The 20,031-nt window shown below is 44.9% G+C and overlaps 1 protein-coding gene across 1 annotated transcript; it reads right to left on the bottom strand.

Moving 5' to 3' along the window:
• Positions 1-527: 527 nt before the first annotated feature.
• top2a (DNA topoisomerase II alpha) lies at positions 528-18,227 on the bottom strand. Its single transcript, XM_083686914.1, has 35 exons — positions 18,004-18,227; positions 17,412-17,561; positions 17,027-17,117; positions 16,712-16,775; positions 16,328-16,473; positions 15,739-15,836; positions 15,033-15,245; positions 14,511-14,684; positions 13,966-14,067; positions 13,637-13,774; positions 13,067-13,205; positions 12,707-12,864; positions 11,857-11,982; positions 11,244-11,354; positions 10,840-10,945; positions 10,437-10,546; positions 10,081-10,173; positions 9,692-9,806; positions 9,187-9,308; positions 8,887-9,035; positions 8,345-8,576; positions 7,977-8,111; positions 7,620-7,820; positions 7,025-7,220; positions 6,705-6,796; positions 6,274-6,411; positions 5,947-6,030; positions 5,297-5,506; positions 4,777-4,915; positions 4,157-4,330; positions 2,927-3,113; positions 2,623-2,681; positions 2,322-2,474; positions 1,562-1,899; positions 528-1,168 (listed from the first exon to the last, which is right to left on the bottom strand). The coding sequence occupies exons 1-35, from the start codon at positions 18,022-18,024 to the stop codon at positions 1,037-1,039; spliced, it is 4,896 nt and encodes a 1,631-aa protein (XP_083543040.1). The 5' UTR covers positions 18,025-18,227; the 3' UTR covers positions 528-1,036.
• Between the last annotated feature and the right edge of the window lie 1,804 nt (positions 18,228-20,031).

Raw genomic sequence — 20,031 nt, 5'->3', positions numbered from 1 at the left:
CAGGCTACTCCCTCTGAATCATCATCATCAGCTGGTTTGGATAGGGAACACGCACACACACACACACGTACACTCACTGAGCTCATTGTCATGTTCATAAAACCAGTTTGAGACAACTTTTGCTTTGTGACAGGGTGCATTATCATGCTGGAAGTAGCCATTAGAAGATGGGTAAATTGTGGCCATGAAGGGATGCACATGGTCAGCAACAATACTCAAATAGGCTGTGGCATTCAAGCAATGACTGTTTGGTATTAACGCGCCCAAAGTGTGCCAAGAAAACATTCCCCACACCATTACACCACCTCCACCATGAGAAGGTGTGCAGGTGTTCCTAATAAAGTGTTAAGTGAGTGTATATATTTATATAAAAAATACACCCCTGCTCCATCTCTCTCTCACATGCACAATGTGAAATCACTGGGTGCGTCAGACCTCAGAAGACATACGTTAGCCCCTAGGCAGAAGAACTGGTTCTGGAAAGAAACAAACCTCTCCCATTTCATAAGAAAGATAACAAATGAAACATTCTTATGAACAGACTTTATTTTCCAGAAATGTTTAAAAAGACATCCAATTAAATATTTACAAGACAAGACAAGGATATAAAAATGTGAAAAGACCAAACCAGTTTCAAGAAAAGGGAGAAACAACTAAAACTAGTCAGGTCATTTGCATAAAATCTAACAAATATGCCGTCACTGTATTTGGCCTTGCAGTAAAAGGACAAAAATACGAGGTTTAGACATACACAACATACATTCTGTTATTAGCACACCATAGCGTTTAACAATTATTAATCTTTTTTTTCTTTTTTCTTCTTCTTCAAGTTATGAAAACATTATCAATGTTTCTTGTGTGCCTCATCTCCTGTACAAAAGCTGTAAGAAAAAAGTGTTCTAAGCAAAGCCACTTTGACACCTTGTGACAGAGTATATAAAACAAACTAAATAACATAAGGGACTTCATTTGTAGCCTCTTTGCTATAAGGACACATTGACCATATTAGATAGCGAAGGAGGAAGATGTCTACAAGCTAGTCTTCCTCAGAGTCAGAGTCTGCATAAGTGACCGGTTTCTTGGTGCGGACAGTCTTGCTCCTGGGTGCCACAGCAGCTTCCTGGTCCGAGAGCTGGAAGCTGTCGTCCTCATCCCATCTCTTGGTTTTCTACAGGAAGAGAAAGAAGGAAAGAGAGATGGATCAATAATTGAACAGATAGAAGTGTATTTGTTTGAGAGCGAGGGTTTTGAAAGCTGCTATATTTCACTGTAGCCACTTTACTTTCATGGTACCGAAACAACATGGGGTCAGGATCAGTCAGGGTCACATACAAGTCACAGCTAAAGATGAATTACCAAATATGAGTACCATGAATATCTCATTCAGCCAAGGGCTACTGTCAACACAGTAGCCCTACTGTAGCAGAGGTGGTTTGGAACAACTCTCCTATAACGAGTAGTATTGCCAGAGACTTCAAAACAAGGCTGGGGTGTTGAGTGAGTGGGAGACCCATGTTCAAACACTCAGTCAGGTTGCACCACTACCACCGTCCTGACTGACCTTGTTGGCGGTGGTGGTCTTCTTGCCCTTAAGGCGGGACATGAGGTCATCTGAGCTGCTGTCCGACTGCTCGCTGTCCAGGGCTTGTTTTCGTTTGCGGACAACCTTCTCCTTGGCTGGGGGGGCTTTAGACGGCGCGGGGGCCGCGGCCTCCCCTTCTGAGTCGCTGGAGTACAGCACTGCAGCAGCAGCCTTCTTGGCTGGGGGGGCTTTAGATGGGGCGGGGGCCGCAGCCTCTCCTTCTGAGTCACTGGAGTCAACGGTAGCAGCTTTGTTGGCAGTGGTCTTAGCTGCAGGCTTGGGGGAAAACGCATCGAAGATAGACGGTTGCTTCACGTCTAGAGGGGGACAGAGGGTTGACAAGCTTAGGAGTTGGTATAGAGGATACGGATGTATTTCTGACCTCAGTTCTCCATTCACTCAAAGTGCAATTTCTCTAGCTAGTCAAATCTAGAGCACTGATACTCAATTGGTGGCCCGTGAGATGATTTTCAGTGGCCCCCCAAGGAACCAAAACAATATATAGATTAATTTTAAAATTCTTTTGGAGTTGAAAAATGACTAAACCAAAGTAATTGAGTTTCACTGATCCAGAGTACACTGTAAAGTAAAATAGGTATGACACCAATATTAGGCTACACTTTGTTATCATTATTATTATAAAGGCCTAGAGTTTTTCCTGACCCTGTGACCTGACGAGGTCAAACTGAGCCCTAGTAATAGAAGCTGGCAGCTAAGGTGACAGAGATGAAGACGTTACCAGCAGCCTTCTTCCTGGGAGCGGCAGGCTTCTTGGGGGCAGCTTCTTTAGCCTTGGGGGCAGCTTTGGGTTTGGGGGCAGCTTTGGGCTTGGGGGCAGCCTTGGCCTTGACTGGAGGCTTGAATTCCTTCATGGCGTCTTCATCCGACTGAGCTGTAAAACAAACAAAAACACATACCGTTTACTACTCCGCAACACTCGTCGAAGAAGACTCTCTTTCCTATTTCTTTCTTGCATTATTATTTAGCCAATAAAGAACTTCTAATCAGTTGAAAGGACATGGAAGGAAGGATACACTTACAGCTGGATTTATACTTGGCTTCTTTCACTGTTGTTGATTTGCTTTTCACCACTTTCTTCCTAAATGAGGAGATATTAAAATAGTTTGTTCAGCAAAATCACTGCAGTAAGTTTTGCAATGAAGCGAGTGTGGAATGTTTCAGCTTAATCCACTGCACGTATTCTAAATAACGGATCGATGACCACCAGCGCTGTGCCTCTTTTGACCACTCAAGACAAGAGAGTGTAACCTATACAATTATAACTGTGTTAAAGCACTTTCTTCCACTCAGAAGAAGTCTCTAGTTCTCTCTGCAGACACTCACGTGGGTTCGGGGGCCTTGGGGGGAGGGGGTGCAGGAGAGTCCGTCTCGCTGTCGACCACAGCGGTGGGCTCGGGGGCGTAGCTGTCGTCATCGTCACTAATGGCCGCTGCCCTCTTCTTAGGGGCGCTCTTCTTCTCCCAGTCGTCAAACTCATCCTCACTGCTGGACATGCTGTACTTCACTGTGCCTTGTGGGGGTGGGCGGAAACGGCATGATTCAATTCAAACTTTGACAATCAACAGTAGTTTATGTGAATTTGTTTTGGGGTCAACGTTACCAGACAGTACAGTAAAACAAGGGACAAAGACGTCTTGTGTTACGACTGTGTTTGTAAGTAGAAATACTGACTATTAGTGAAATAGCGACCTTCAAGCTTTAACAGGTGGGTGCTACACATTAGTACAGTTTTCCTCCCCATATAATCTAAAGAGAAATTAAATTCATTATTACTACTATTCACAATGTGTGCAGGACACAGAATGTTGCCATAGCTAGACATCGTATCACTGAATGGGCTAAAACAGCAGCCTCCAGTATTATATGTACAGCTGGGGAGGCTGGTGGAGGTAGAAATCGGAGGACGGGCTCATTGTAATGCTTGGAATGGAATAAGGAACGGTATCAAACATTGATACCATTTGTCATTTCATTCCATGCATTACAATGAGCCCATCTTCCGATTTCTGCCTCCACCAGCCTCCCTTGATGTATGGCGAGTAGGAGACAGTTGTGAGAAATATCTGATTCAACTGTCAGTAATCAAGCTATCTAAGGTCCATTTGAGCCAGGCCTAAACAGAGGTCAAGTGGGGTCGCACAGACAATTAGAGACAGGAAGTGATGCATTCACTGAAAACCACCAAACATTCCCCATTGTGAGGAACAAGGAAAAGGTCAGACAGACAAATACAATAGACTAGCCCAAGTTCAGACACTTGAAGACAAAAGGTTGCAGTTTATTACACTATATTATATGTTAGATTTGTATACACTTACACGATAGATTAAATACATATGATGGAGCGAGACATATGGTGAGAAGTTAGGGTTAGTTGTTTTAGACCAGGTTGAGGTTAGTTGGTTTTGAAAGGACATGACAGATTTATCTACTGAATTCTGTTGGATTGTTAGTGATGAAGAGAGGTTAGGGTTAGTTGTTTGTGAGGTAAGAGTTGGTTGTTTGAGAAGTTATGGTAAGTCAGTTTTTAGTGGTTCAGGACCAGTATCTCACTTTTGGTTTTGCGTTCATTTTTCTCCCGCGGGGCCAGGGCCTCCTCTTCCGTCACCATGGTAACCTCTAGATCACTGTCGGCCCCCGACTCATCATCGGACCAGGGGTTCTTCTTTGTCTTTTTCCCCGCCATGGGCTTGAACTGCAGGGTGGTCTGTTTCCCTGCCTTTGATGCTGGAGGGGAGGAGGGGTGTGGGGGTGTGTGGGGTCTTTGGTTAATATCAATGAATTATGAATAGGGTAGATACATTACACGGAGCATCTATCCGTTAAAAGATGAATTGAAACAGACACAGGGGCAGTTTCCCAGACCCAGGTTAAGACCCTGGATTAAACTACCCATTCAATGGGGATCATCCATTGAACTTGGTATTTAGTCCAGGACTTAAGGACTAGTCTTAAACTATCTGGGGAAACAAGCCTATATGTCTGAATTGGCCATTTCTCTTTCATTCAATGGTTTCTCATGTTTCTGATGCAGCAAAGGAGTACTCTATGTGAGGGACTCATGAATGAATTAACACAGCGGATATTGTGGGAGTTCTCAGGTGGTTCCTGCTGTGTTTAATAGTAGGACCCCGAAGGGGTTGCATCGTCACTATCTTCTTCTCCTTCTTCACCTTTCTCCTTGGCCGGGGCCCTGGTCTTCTTGGTAAGGCGTGCAGCCAGACTCATCTCCTCAGACCCAGCCTGCTCTCCTCCGTCCTCTCCTTCTTCTCTCGTCTCGTCAAACTCCATCTTCAGCACCACGTCTTCAGACTACAACCAGACAGGCAGAATGACAGAATTTATTAGAAGGAAATAAACATGAATGGAAAACAAGCAATAGTCAATCAGTGACTTAAATTGGAACAATTAGCTGTACTATAACTATAGGAATCAAAGTTCAAAAGCTTTATTGTCCCCTGGCACCCAGGGAAAAACCTCAATGTGAAACCAAAAGTGAAATATTGACCTGTCCTGAACCCATGATTTTTACAGAGCTGTATATCAGTGGAGAGGCTGGTGGAGGTAGACTTTGAGGGAACCTTCACCGTGGTCCCCTTGCCTCTCTTGATCGTCTATTAACCTTTAAAACAGTATTGTCTAGTGTTTGACATAGCTGTGTATGAATGACTGGATGTCTGAGAGAGCCCTCACCTTGCTCTTCTTGCCCCTCTTGGCCTCTCCCTTCTTGACGTCGGCCTTGCGGTTGGCCTCGGCCTTCATGGTGCTGGTGATGCGTGGGATGACGCGGCGGCCCTGCGGCGTGGGCATGGTCTCCTGCTTCACCTTCACCGCCTTGCCCTTGCCAGTCTTGCCCTTCACCACGGGCATGGTAGCGCCCTCTTTCTCCTTCTCCTCCACGCGCTGGAGACGAGGGCGGAAGAGAAGATGAGAGATTAGGGATGGTAGTGTGTTAATGAAGATGATCCAGAGCAGGGGGGAAGGCTGGTGGAGGTAGAAATCGGAGGTCGGGGGATCTGCATTACAATGAACCCGTCCTCCGATTTCTAGAAACATCCACTCATCCAGACCAGGATTGTGTTCAGCAGGTCTTGTCACCAAGTAGCGAACATCTGCGTTCTGTCATCTGTATTGGACAGATTCAGGCAGTACCTCTTAACCCTTGTTTCAAAAATATTTCCCTGCCATTTTGGGCCGACTGAACAGTACCCAGGTGTTGTTATGGGAATGACTCTAAATATTACAGGGATTAACCACCACTAGTGACAGGACCGATCATAATTCTGATGGTTCCAGAATGACAGGATCTGTGCGACTGATCAGCCTCTCTCTCTCTCTCTTACCTCCAGCTCCTCTGTGAAGGCAGCCAGGTCGGCCCTCCACAGGTCACATGGGCTCTTCCTCTTCAGGGTGTCCAGCTCCGTCATCTACAGGGGAGAGAAGGGGTTAAGGGTCAGACATGAGGACAGGGAGTGTAATGAACAGGAAACAGTCAGCACTTTCCATAAAAATATGGATTTTAGGTCCATATTTAATCATTTTATATAAAACTACCATCATAAAATGTGTGTGTGTACACACAATATATTGGGAGGAGAGGGTAGGTATCACACCTTGGTGTGTGTGTGTGTACACAGTATATTGACAGGAGGAGAGGTACAATATCAGACCTTGGCATCTCTCTGTTTGCACAGCTCCTCCTTCTTCTCCTTAGAGAGGAACCACATGGGCATGCTCAGTAGGTAGTTGAAATCTGGCCCGCTGGTGTCTTCTTCCTCCTTCTCCTCATCTTCATTCACTGGCTGGTCCTGTGAGGGGAGGGAGAAGAGAAGATGAAACTTAACTTACGTAAGTGCTATTCGTAAACGGCTTGGTATGCAAGTACAAACAGAACAATTACAGGGCTAAGGCCAGATTTTCAATCAATGATACACTTTCCCCTCACAGATGGAGCTGAATCACAGGGTTATTTGTGGAACTGTCTTTGTTTGCGTTCTATAAAAATGTTACTTTTTTTTAACCTGTTTCTATGTTCAATTTCCAATTTGCACCAAGCTGCAGACACTTGAGGCCCTAAGTGTGGGTGGGTGTGTTCCCTTACCTTATCCTGATCCTGCTTCCAGGCCTTCACAGGGTCAGAGTCATAGCCCATCTCCTGCAGCATGCGGATCAGCTCCTTCTTTGGCTTGTTCTCTGGAGAGAGCGAGAGAGAGCGACAGAGGTTAGGTACCTTTCAGCATCAAGGAAACTGACACTTTGGATAATCCCCTGCAGAACATGTATAGATGACCAACCATCAACAAACTGTTCAACTAACTATCCACTAACCCAAACCTTACCCTACCATTAGCAAATTGTTGCATGTCAACAGAATTTGTTGATAGCTTGAGCATAGACCACCTTAGGGTGGTCTTGACTCACCGATGACCAGTGTGCCCTCGATCTTCTCCAGGATGAAGCGGGCCTGGTTGGTGAGCTTGGCGCTCTCCGCCCCCAGCATGCCGACCAGCCAATCCTTCCTCAGGACGTAGTACCTCATCCTCAACTCGTAGAAGTCCTTGAGGATGTCCTGCACCGACTCATACTTCTTCAGACTGCCCACGTGGTCAAACAACACCTGCAGGGGCAGAACACAGACAGAGTCATGTTAGAAACGTACTAATACATCAATAAAAACAATTACTATCGTGATAGAAAGTCAAGAAATAAAACCCCCGAGCAAATGTTGTTCAGCTAAATACTGTTATGACCTATACACAATGAGAGTCGGTAAGTCTGGGTTCACAACACGTGGGCATTGCTTGTCCCTTTCATTGAAGAGTTGATTTATTTAAGACAAACAAATATAGACTTGTATCGATCAATGGCAGGTCGTCATCGTCAATAAGAATGTGTTCTTAATTGACATGACTGTATAAAATGAATACAACATTAAAATTCTATTTGCTTCTTTTGGGAACTGATTCAAAAGGAATACGTTGTTGCATATGCATCTTGAAGGACTAGCCTCATTTACCATGGAGTTGCAGGTGAGGGGGTTCTGCAGCTTGAAGACCTTGTGCAGGCCTGCGGCCTCTGCCTCCCTCAGCTTCTCCTCCGTCATCTTTACCACGAAGCGCACCGTCGTGTCTGTGTGGTACTCCTTGTAGTCTGTGATCAGAGCAGCAATCTTGTCTGTCCCGTTCAACATGGGCTCCAGGATATTCTCTTTGTAGGTCTGGAGGGAGAGAGAGCAGGGAGGGAGGGAGTGAGAGGGGAAACATGCATATGATTTTACAATCTAATCTTATTCTCATGGGTTTCCAGCAATTGTGAATTCCTTTTAATATACTCATTATGAACGAGCACAAAAGGGTACTATTGTTGTACCAACCTGAGTCCAGGTCTTGACAGGCAGCTCTGAGATCTCGATGGTGGTGTCGTCAATGATGGCCACCTCGCCACTGTTCATGTACTGGTTGGTCTGCAGCTGGTCAATGGTGCCTTTGAATCCCTTGTAGTTGGGCAGCTGGAGGGAAGAAAAACAGTTATACAAGGAAAAAACGGGCAAGTATTGGATTGATTCATTGCAGAATATTGGTAAAGTGACAGCTATTCAACTCAAATACTGTTTGTATTTCATGCAATGCAATTCAATGTATTCTAACAAGAATGTGCAATAAAGTTAATCAATATCAATGAACTATGGTCTTGTCCCAAACTCTCCAATCTACACTCCACGCTTGTTCCCTTCCTCCTCACCATAGCCAGGGGCTCCTCCCCATTGAGCAGGCGGTGGAGGTTGTTGACGATCTCTCTGACGTCGTAGTTGGGCAGGCGGCTGGCCCAGCCGGTGCCGATCCCGTCTGCTCCGTTCACCAGGACCGTGGGGATGATGGGGATGTACCACTCTGGCTCCACGCGCTGGTTGTCATCGTAGTTGTACTTCAGGAGGTTGTCGTCAACGGCGGGGAACAGCAGGCGGGTCAGGGGGCTGTGGGAGGGGACGGGGACGGGACAGAAAAGTCATGATCATGTGACCAACTAAAACATAACAACATACCAGCATCCACTGCAGTAAGTGTCATTCATATTTAGTAGCGTCCTCTCCATGCCTCCTTCCACTCACCTGCACTGACATGACAGAACTGGGCCGATGACAGAAAATGTTCAGTCATCATTTAGTTTTCACCGCTTATATTTTTGGGGTTTTCCACCTCCTTCTTGTGTATTCTGATCAGTGCAGATGGAGAGGAGACAAGGAGAGGAGACAAGGCAAGGACACAAGGAGAGGTGTTACTGACCTGAGCATGGTGAAGATGTATCTGGGGCTGGCAGAGTCCTTGCCACCGTGCAGCCTGGTACCAAACTGACCCTGGGGCTGCAGCAGGTTCAGGTTGTTGCTGCCTACAAAGTTTTGGGCCAGGCCCACGATGGTCATCATCAGGGACACCTAACAGAGAGAGAGGGACGGAGGGAAGAAGGGAGAGAGGGAAAGGAGTATGATCAATGAGTCATTCCAAGGGGAGGAACACCTCACTCAAGATGTAGTCTCACTGACCTGACAGACAGTGTGTGTGTGTGTGTGTGTGTGTGTGTCTCACCTCTCCGTGATGGTAGGCTGACATCTCGGCCACAGAGCCAGCCAGCTGAGCCACCTTCACCTCCCTCTTGTCATTCCTCTTGAAACAGCAGAACAACACCTTCCTCTGACCCGGTTTCAGACCTGACAGACAGACAGAGAGAGAGAGAGAGAGAGAGAGAGAGAGAGAGATGACGCTCAATTCCAAACACAACCCCTTTCAGATTAGCACACAACCAAGGAGTAATCCAACACTAATAACTTTGCCTCTAATAAAGTCCTTCAGGGCTAACCTATGGTCACCCAAGTGTCTACACAAGTGTCTTATGAATTGGGGACAAAATCAAGGCAATGCTGCAAGGCCAGGTAGAGGTAGAAATCGGAGGACGGGCTCTTTGTAATGCATGAAATGGAATTAGGAAGGGCATCAAACGCTCCCTATTCTATTCATTACAATGAGCCCGTCCTCCGTTTTCTACGTCCTCCGGCCTCCACCGCTGTTAGGCCTCCCCAAGCTAAGCGCTCACCGTCGACCAGGCAGGGGATGGAGCGCTCATTGTCAGAGTTGGAGAACAGCACCAGCTCCTTGTTGACAAAGTCGTTGTAGGAGAGGGACTTGGTGCACTGACCGTACAGGTATTCCTGAGAGAGAATGGGAATAGGATTGAACATAAGATCAATGAAGACATCAAATTGGCTGTCTTCTCAAGGGTCAGAGGTCATTACGGGTTGTATACAGAAGTGAAAAATACACAATGAGACTATTTTGGAGGTGTGCTTGATTTAACATGGGAACTTTTGTAACTTTTGGGACTCCATGGTCCCTGGCAGACTGAATCAAGTGCAGCTCGTGTGTTTTACAGGTCAATGTGTCATCTACGAGGTCATGGGTCATCAGGGGTCAAAGGTGAAGTACCTCGGGCAGGTTGTGCTGCCTGCGCTGTCGTCTGTTGACCATAAAGTTGGTCAGCCAGTCCTTACGCTCCTCAATCTTCTTCTTACTAAAGGCCTGGGGAGAGGAACAGAGGAATAGAGGAACGTCCAGTTAGAAGATGGTGAAATCATCTCTGGCTGAATCAAGGACATCCAGGGAAGACATCCCCAAAAACATGATTCTACATTTCTGAATTGGAAAACGAATATGTTTGTCAATTAAGTGCCAGAAATGATTGTTAGTGAAAGATGGAGAAACGACAAAGGACAGAGTATAGGGGCAGTAAAAGGCAGCTCAACAGGGTAATTAGAGTGTTGGGGCAGTAAAAGCTAACTCACCAGGGTAATTGCCTCATCGTCTTCAGCACCAGCGTACTTGAAGGGGATGCGATGTCTCTGCATGTCAGAGAAGTACTCCTTCGCCTCCTTCGATGTGCTGGTACCCAGACCTGGATGGATACACAGAAGGCAAAGCAGAAGCATATTAAAAATCATTATCCATTATATATTATTTGATCTAAAGTGTGTTTAAAATACTTTGTGCTCACATAATGTAGGACAGGTATAAAGGAGAGGTGTGATCCCATATAGGACAGGTATAAAACGACAGGTGTGTTCCCATATCGGATAGGTATAAAGGCCAGGTGTAATCCCATATAGACCAGGTGTGATCATATTAGCCAGGTTTGAAGTAGCTGCTTACTTGTTGAGTGGCACTACCACACAGGGGTTTGGGACAAACCTTTGTAGTACTTGACTCTCCAAGATTTGAAGTTGGCCTGGTTGTCCTTCCACTCGTTAAACTCTGGGATGCTGTAGAAGGGCAGCTCCTGCTTCTTATTGGTCGCCTTGGAGGGAGATCAAATGAACATTATTTACCTAAGATCATAGACATGAACTTTACATTTATACCTCAGGACTACAAATGATTGTAATTACTGCATGTCACCAACAGGTGGCACGATAGCTGCATGTATAGATTAGTTTCAAGCCAACACCGCATCGAACACCACTGTCTGATTTGTCGTCTAATCTGTGTGCTTAAGTTAACTCAGATATGTTGCTGAACATAACAAGCTATTTCTTACAGTATTTGAGAATCAGTTCACATAACCCTTCAGTCTCCGGGCGGACTGTACTATGTACCTTGATGATAGGGGTGATGAACTCCTCCAGGAAGTTGTGATGCAGCAGAGAGGGCCAGTTGTGGTGGATGAAGTTGATCAGGAGCCCCTTGATGTGGGAGCCATCCTGGTCCTGTCCACAGCACGAGTCAAGACATATGGGGGTCAGAGTCTAGAGATCTGGGCCTTACCACATGTACATGGTAAAGTATGGTTGTTATTATTATTATTAGTGTTCATATAGAATGAGGTCTTGCGCACTGTCCGAAAGACTTGTCTTAATGTTACTTACACAGATGCTGGTCCTCAATTTAAAGCAGGACGCACTCCAAAATAGGTTGAACATATATTTCTTTTGATTTCATCAAAATAAGAAAGCTCTCAGTTTTTTGGGGTATTTCACTGAAATGTAAAGTTCAACCTATTTCAGAGTGCGTCCCATTTTCTTTCATGATATGAATCTAGCGTCTTCTCGGCTAGAGTCTAGAGTCTCAATGGGACTTCCCAGTAAGATGACAATAACTTACTGGATTGGTAATGATTACATAACAAACACTGTTAAATACGTGAAAGAAACATTCATTTCACAGACACGTCTCTGAATGTGTTTCAGTTTGTGAGGCGGCGTTGCACACCTGATCGGTCATGATCATGAGCTTGCCATAGCGCAGCGACTTGAGGGACTCTGGGTCGCTGTAGTTCTTCCTGTACTGAAGGCCCATGATCTTAATGACGTTGTTGATCTCGGCGTTCTCCATGATCTGAGAGGGAAAGGCAGCAGGTGATCGGTTAGTTGGTTAACATCTGAGAGAGAGAGGACAAGGATGAAGTATTCAACCATTTTACATCTGGTTGAATTGTGGACCAATTTAGAGGGAAAAATCACAGATGACTTGGCACGCTGCAAAACCCACAGCATGTCTATATTCAAGTCAGTATGAATTAAGCTGTAGAGGTCATCTAGCCTGGCCCAAAAGGGATTAACACAGTGGTACATTGTATATGGAGTTATATTTCTAGAGTTCCTGTTATATAAGCTCGAACGTAACAATCAGGTTAGGGAGTAAATACAAACTCTAATTCTGTGCTCATCTGTTGGCGTGAGGCCTCAGTACAGTGGTATATTATAATAATAATATAATAATAATATACACCATTTAGGTGACGCTTTTATCCAAAGCGACTTACATTGCAGTGAGTGAATACATTTTTCAGTATATATGGTCCCAGCAGGAATCAAACCCACAACCTAAGCGTTCTTAGCGCCATGCTCTACCAAGGATATTGTACTGGATATTATGTATCACACTGTTTTATTGGATGTTTTTTGTCTGTCTTGTGTTTTCCGACACGGACCATGGTGGAAACTAGTGTTTTAGTCCTTGTGTTATCCTATGGGACATGCACTCTTGTTACTCACAAATACAAATCAATCAAGTACTCAATGTTGTATAAGATGGTATATGGTGTGTTAAAGTATCTGACCTGTTTGTGTGAGGCCTCCCGGACGTTGAGCATCTTTCCCCTGAGAGGGAAGACTCCGTAGCGGTCCCGGCCCACCACGCCCAGCCCTGACACTGCCAGGGTCTTGGCTGAGTCTCCCTCCGTCAGGATCAACGTACAGCCCCCTGAGTTCTTACCACCTGGGGGAGGGGGGGGAAACCACGAGAGCTTAGATCAACTGTTGGAACTGTGAAGTTAATGTTTCTACAGTAGATCAATCCAAAATTATTATTTTCCCATTTTTGACAGCTACACAAGTCCCCAAGGTGGGAGTACATTGGATTATAAATAATTTGCTGTCGAATGGACATCAACCTTATGGTCATACCACGGTCAATATACCTGCATCGTTGGCGTCGTCCAGTTTGGGCACGCCCTTGATCTTGGTGTGTTTGACAGCTGAACACTTCTTGTTGAGTTGGGTCTGAGCCTTGAACTTGACCCAGTTCATGATGCTCTCCACGATCCCACACGAGTTGGCCTGGGAGGAGAGAGAGAACCAGGGGCCACACATGATGATTCCAGACTCAATACAAGTGTCTGACAGGCTTTGCATGAGGCAAAGGAACTGACGTCACTGAATTCCAAATCAACCCATAGTGCACCTGGCACTCCTGTATATCTGGTTGGTATAAGCAACATGGCAGTTGATTTCTGTGGAGGTAGAAATCAGGGGACAGGCTCATTGTAGTGGATGGAATGGCATGAGGAATGGTATTAAACACATGCAATCGGTCCTCCCGATTTCTACCTCCACCAGCCTCCGCTGGTTGATTTACCTTGGTTTCTGATAGGTGTAGCAATATGATGACAATTCTTCCAAGCCTATCAGCTATACAATCCTCTTGGCTCTGGGAGGGACTAGTTGTCTTTTCTATGGAGAGGTTAAACTTCAGCGGCCTTCCTTGTTACCTGTTTGATGAACTTGTCACTGAGGGGACAGACGGAGCCGAAGCTCTTCTGCTGCAGGGTCATATTCTCCTTCGTCTGGGAGTCGAAGGTGGGGTTCTCGATCAGACAGTTGACAAACAACCATATGTGATTCTTCACCTGGAGAGAGACGGAGGACATACAGGAGAAGCATTTTACCATCTCTGGTAGGGACATACTTGTGTCTCTGAGAGACTGGGTTGGGTTATAGATGGTTATCATTGTGAAAGTACAAGCCTCTACAGTGTGTGGTTCCCCCAGGACACACACACACACCACACCAACACAGTTTAAAGTCAAATCAAGTGTACCTGGAAAGGCTTGACGGCCACACCAGCTTTGTTCTTCCTCTTCACCGTCTCTATGAGCTTGCTCACCACCTGGTCCGCTACGTAGTCAGTGTGTCTACCGCCCTAGGGAACAGAGGAGAGAAACCATTAGAAACATCCTCAAGATATCACACTAATATGTCTCCTTCTGACCTGCCGATAGGACATGTTACAAACTATACACAAGATAAACATCTGATACACAAACTCAGATATTAGGGGAATTCTTGGAACTACGGTGGTACACATTGCTGCCAAATGAAGTAGAATTGAATCCAGCCAAACTTGTGGTCAGTGGTTCAATTCTTGAAATTTAATCTCAAATCGTTATCTTCAATTGAGTGTAAAATGGATGTGTCCTCACTTTCCACACAAGTTAACTCACAAAGAGCATCACAAATACCATAACTCGAACCTGGCTGGCGAGCTATAACGTTACTTTAATATTTGTTCTAGTGTCACATTAACCACCCTGCAGGTCCCAACCAGTTAGCTACTGATGATGACGATAATGATGAAGACGTTACCTTGGTGGTGGCGATGCTATTGACGAAGCTGACTTGCTGGAAGCCCTTCTCGCTCATGGTGAGACACACCTCCCAGCGATCGCTCACCAGCTCGTGGACCACGGTGAGGGGCGTGCCCGTCTCATCTACCTTGTCCTTCAGGTACAGGTCCACGTAGCTACGGAAACCAGTCACCTGGGGAGGACGGGGAAGGCCATCAGCTTACACTGACATCACTTCAGGTCTCAAACAGACAGTTGCATCTGTTACTGTAGCACAGTGTTCAGCAACCTTTTCAAGCAGAAAATCGCTTTATTTTTTACTGTAAAGTGCATTCTATTGCATCCCTGTGTGAAATGTGCTATATAAGTAAAATTTGATTTGATTTAATGTAAAAACACTTGACAGAGTTCAGTGACCCAGGGTGCGTGTTTTTAAACTAGCAATTTCATAATACACAGCATCAGTTTCATAATCACACAGTGGTTCTAAGAATGATAAAACGACTCGTACTTGATGAAGACAGGATTAACTATGACTTACAGGCAGTCTCTTGCTGTTGAGGAACACTTTGACCCCCTTGGAGGAGCCGGCGATGTCGTAGGCTCGCCGGGTCATGAGGGAGACCGTGTCCTTGTCCAGGGTGGTCATCTTGAACTTGGACAGGTCCGGCTGGAACGTGATGCAGGTGTATTCCTCCCCGTCCCACGACTTGATCTTAGAATCCCCAGCACGGCCCATGTTTTCATACCAGGTCTGGAGGGAGGGGGGGAGACAGGGAGACAGGGAGACATAGCAAGCACAGATAAGGACTAGCACAGGTAAGGACAGGACTGAACACACTGTAAAACACACACCTAAAATAAATCTGTCAATCAAGCTGATCGTAGCCTAGCCTGGTCAGTCTCGACATAGATCTGTTCTGTGCTGCCAACTCATGCTCTGGTTCACATGACAAACTTTGGCATGGTAACAACACTGAGAGTTGACTGTTCAGCACAAAACTGATCTGGGGTGACCAGACTACTTATAGACCACCCCCACTTTAGACAGACACAGTTTTCAGGAAGCATATAGGAGTTTGTGTGTCAAGACTGTGTCAATCAGGGGAGGCTGGTGGAGGTAGAAATCTGAGGTTCTTCAATATCTTTCCTCAATCCATTCATCACAATGAGCCCGTCCTCCGGTTTCTACCTCCACCAGCGTCGACTACTGTCAATGACTGTAATCAGCTCAGACTTCTCCCCACCTGCTTGAAGGTCTTCTTGGACTCTTTACAGGACGTCTCGACGGTGAACTTGTTGCTGAAGATGTTGCAAAGCTTGGCACCATATCCGTTACGGCCACCTGAAGTTTGAGTACAACACAGGTGAATATATGGATTAGTTTAATAAGTAAATAATACGGCCCTCACTCTCAAATGGAAAAGTAAATGATGGTTTAATGCATAATCAGACTAAGAGTCGAGCACATCTTTTAGTTCACCATTAAGAAGAATGCTCTCAAGTCTTGAGTATTCAATCAAGTAAAACAATACAAGGGCAGGCTTGTCTTTAGCTTAAGGCCGTACATCTGAACAGAGGTTTGGAAATAAGCCAGGGCAGAACTATATAATGCACTTGGGGGGGACTGGACTCCTCTTCCACAACAGGGGAGGCTGGTGGAGGTGGAAATCAGAGAACGGGCACATTGTAATGCATGGAATGGTATCAATCACGTGTGTTTGATAGCATTCCTCATTCCGTTCCACGCATTACAATGAGCCCCGTCCTCTGATTTCCACCTCTACCAGCCTCCCCTGGTGTGGAAGGCCAGTAATTGTGACAGAACACTCTTACCAGTGACTTTCTTCTGTTCGTCGTCATAGTTACTGGAGGTGAGCAGCTGTCCGAAGATGAGCGCTGGAACGTAGACCTTCTCTACCTTGTGTTCCACTACGGGGATACCCTTCCCGTTGTTCCACACACTGATGGTGTTGTTCTCACTGGAGAACCCACAAGAACCGTTAGAATAGCATCATATCACGTACTCGTAACAGCATGGTGACGGCAATCAAAACTCAATCATATTAACCCCTCTCACTGTGTTTGGGAGGGTTTCATATTACTGTTCATATAATATAAAGAGAAGAGAACAGTGCGATAGTCTGTTCGTCTTTGAATGTTTTGATTTTCCTTTCATTTTTGTATTTTCAAATGTAGTATTGTGCTAAAAATACTCACGAGTCAATGGTGACCTTGATGCAGGACATGGTTTTATCTCTCTGCTTGTTATCCGCAGCATTCACTGAAGGGAAGATAAACAGGAAATGGTCAATATACAGTCTTGTTAAGCCTATTCATTCTGTGTCCTGCAGTATTTTCTCATGGAATAAAGGCAGTCAATACCAGGGGAGGCTGGTGGAGGTAGAAATCGGAGGACGGGCTTGTTGTAATGCTCATTGTAATCCTCATTCCATGCATTACAATGAGCCCGTCCTCCGATTTCTACCACCACCAGCCTCCACTGCACTAATCATCTAATAGTACTTCACTCACCAAGGATCTCGTCAAAGATCTTGTAGAGACCAGGCACATAGGTCACATCTCTACAGTTCATTCCGACCTCCTCATCAAACACCCACATTTGCTGGAGAGAAAAAAACCGATCCGCTATATTAGTGAAATCATAGAACGACTTTTCATAAGACAGATCAGAGATGCCGATTAAGACCCCAGGGTGAATCTCAAGTCTCCACCCGCCTCGTTCTAAAAACACAACAGAGATGGTCCAAGTGAGGGGAGGAACCTCAGATCCTCCCCCCAATGCTTTTAGAGAAGGAAGTGAGGGAAGGAAGACTTTAGAGATTCACTCCCATTGTCCTACAGGCTACTCACCATTGTTGAAATCTGTCTACATACATACATTTGACTGATTGATTACCTGTGTGACTGGCTCAACGGAGCCGATGTAGGTGTCAGGACGCAGGAGGATGTGCTCCAGCTGAGTCTTCTTCTGGTAGATCCTCTCCACTGACAGACGGTCAGGGTTCTTCGACTTGGTCTTCTCCACCGGCTTGTTCTCAAACAGGTTCTGGTAGTGACATCAGAAAAGGGATTGTGTTAATTTAAGTCCTATTTAAGGGACTCGTTATGTAGCCAAAAGAGGACCATACAGGCTTATATCATGTCATATACAGTGGAGGCACAAATCGGAGGACGGTCTCATTGTAATGCGTGGAATGGAATCAGGAATGGCATTAAACGCGTGCTGGATACCATTCCACTCCATGCATTACAATGAGCCCGTCTTCCGATTTCTACCCCGACCAGCCTCCCCATGTCAGCTCTAAAGAAGCCTGGTGCAATTCGACAAAGGATTGTGTTAAAATACGGTATTAGGATCGTGTGACAAACTGGTTGAGAATTCCACTTCAGAGCAACGATAGTTATAATATGATACATGGTAGGAAGTTGTAGAGGATCTATCATGGATTAGCTTTGTACAATAGCTAGCATACTGGCTAAACACTTACCTTCAATGGTTGCTCAGCCATTCTTGTGCTGTGCTGTGTTGTTTTGTATTGTATTGTATTGTTAGCTCTATAACCTGACTTTCTGTCCCTTCCTTTGGTCCTATATACGACGATGTATTCCTAAACTGTCTACTTCATCAATCTAAACTCTCTCTATAGCCCTAAAATTCTACAAATTCAGTCCTTAACATCCGTAACGTACGCCTCTAGTCGTTTGTGGCAAACTGCTCAGTTTTGAAAATTCGAAGGTCGAAACGACTTCGATCCCGCCAACTTGAGAACCCAATCAGACGGAGGAGCGCATTTTTTCTCACTCCAATGTGAGCCAATGGGGTCTGAGCAAAGGCGATGGAAACCATGGAAACACTCTTGTACAGCCCATATGAACCAACGAACAAATCAGAAACGTCGAAGTAAAATGGAAGCCCACCTACTTTGGATCTCGCGCCCAATCAGTGAGTATTATTATCTGCGATAATACATTGTTTTCCGATTGCTTTGATGCTGATGTATGTGCTCAACTTTCAAAACGCTTAACACAAAACTCACACCTGTCTAAAGTTCAAAAACCTTAATTGTGCACTCATTTTGATTGATACCTCTGTCATGTGGATCATTGATCCAAAATGTACATTCATTGTTTGTCAAACGCCATGAGAGCATTTGCTTTAATCATCAACACAAAATATAATTACAGATTCACCGTTAGTCATTCTACCAGACAATGCATCCAATAGCAAAAAATACATGAGACATTCTTTTTTTTTTTCGCAAGGCCATATTTAGCAAGGCCACCTATTTCAATATGTAACTAGTACCACCTACAACTACAAACTACTGTTTGACCAAACAGCGCATTTCAATAGATCAATAACATTCAGACAACCCAAGTATTGTAACATTGCATTGTGCACTAGCATCACTTCAGGTGGTTTCACGAAAAGTAATATTTTCCGGTATACACAAATCTCTACTGTATGTGTGAGAGTGTTTAGAGTTTTGAAAAATGTGTATTTTTGATGTTTCATTTTTATCAGATATATCACATCTGATATTAGCATCAAGGCAATCGGAAGAAACTGTAACAAGGACCAACAACTACATATGTTGGCAACGGTAAGCAACAACTGGCAGCTTCCGGTTTAGTTTTTCCGACTTCAAAATAAATGCGCATGGTAAAAGTAAAAAGTAAAAAAAGAAAAAATGTTTTTAAAAAAGTATCTTTGTTCATTATAATTTGCATAGTGCTGATATTACATGTAATTTTATGCAGGCCTTTATTTTTATAAACTGGACTAACACATTGCACTTCGTGATTAGTAAGCCTACCTATATACAGCAACATTTATGTGGTCTGTCAAATCAGTGAATTTCAACTTTGAGCTGTGTCATAGAAAATGTTGCTGGCCTTTTACTGTGGGAGAACCACAGTGTCCTATTTGTACTGCATAAGGCAAATATAATGAAATCTAAAAACATATTTCTCTGCTCAGCCACACTTCTTTGTGGACCAAGTGAGTTTGAGTCCTAAACTGTGTCATATAAAATGTTGCTGGCCTTTTACTGTGGTAAAACCGCTCACAGTGGCAATGCCCTATTTGGACTGTCACTGCATAGAGGACTGTACACAGTTATGTTTAGATGACATGCAGTTCATCTACCGATCTACTTGGCGACACTTAGACTGCCATAGAAGATGCTGCTGGCCTTTTACTGTGGCACTGTTGAGCGGTTTTGCAACATCTGCCACGTCTGAACAGAACGGTCCTTGGAACAGGATGGAACGGGGGATGAGATGGAGGAGGTGGGAGTGACACAGAGAGGAGGGAGAGAGTGGAAACACTAATCCCGGTCCAAACAGCACTGTTTTCCTTCGGATAACAAATGGACAAACCCAAAACAAATAGCTCTAACGAAAAAAAAGTCTAGAGACAATTAGTAGTGTATGTTTTAAACCATTCTCTTGACTGTGTTTATCACGTTTTATTTCCCCACCTTCTCGGGAGTTGGGGTGGCTCGATCTGGCAA

Source organism: Argentina silus (assembly GCF_951799395.1).
Source record: "Argentina silus genome assembly, chromosome: 16".
NCBI lineage: Eukaryota > Metazoa > Chordata > Actinopteri > Argentiniformes > Argentinidae > Argentina > Argentina silus.
Note: the sequence above shows the minus strand (reverse complement) of the source record. Positions and strands in the feature narration are given on the sequence as shown.

Coding starts and splice junctions, on each gene's coding strand:
- top2a (XM_083686914.1), bottom strand. CDS start 18,024: ATGGCTGAGCAACCATTGAAG. Junction 10,174..10,436: donor ACGATGAGGCAATTACCCTG/GTGAGTTAGCTT, acceptor TCCTCTCCCCAG/GCCTTTAGTAAGAAGAAGAT. Junction 8,577..8,886: donor TACATCTTCACCATGCTCAG/GTCAGTAACACC, acceptor CCCCTCCCACAG/CCCCCTGACCCGCCTGCTGT.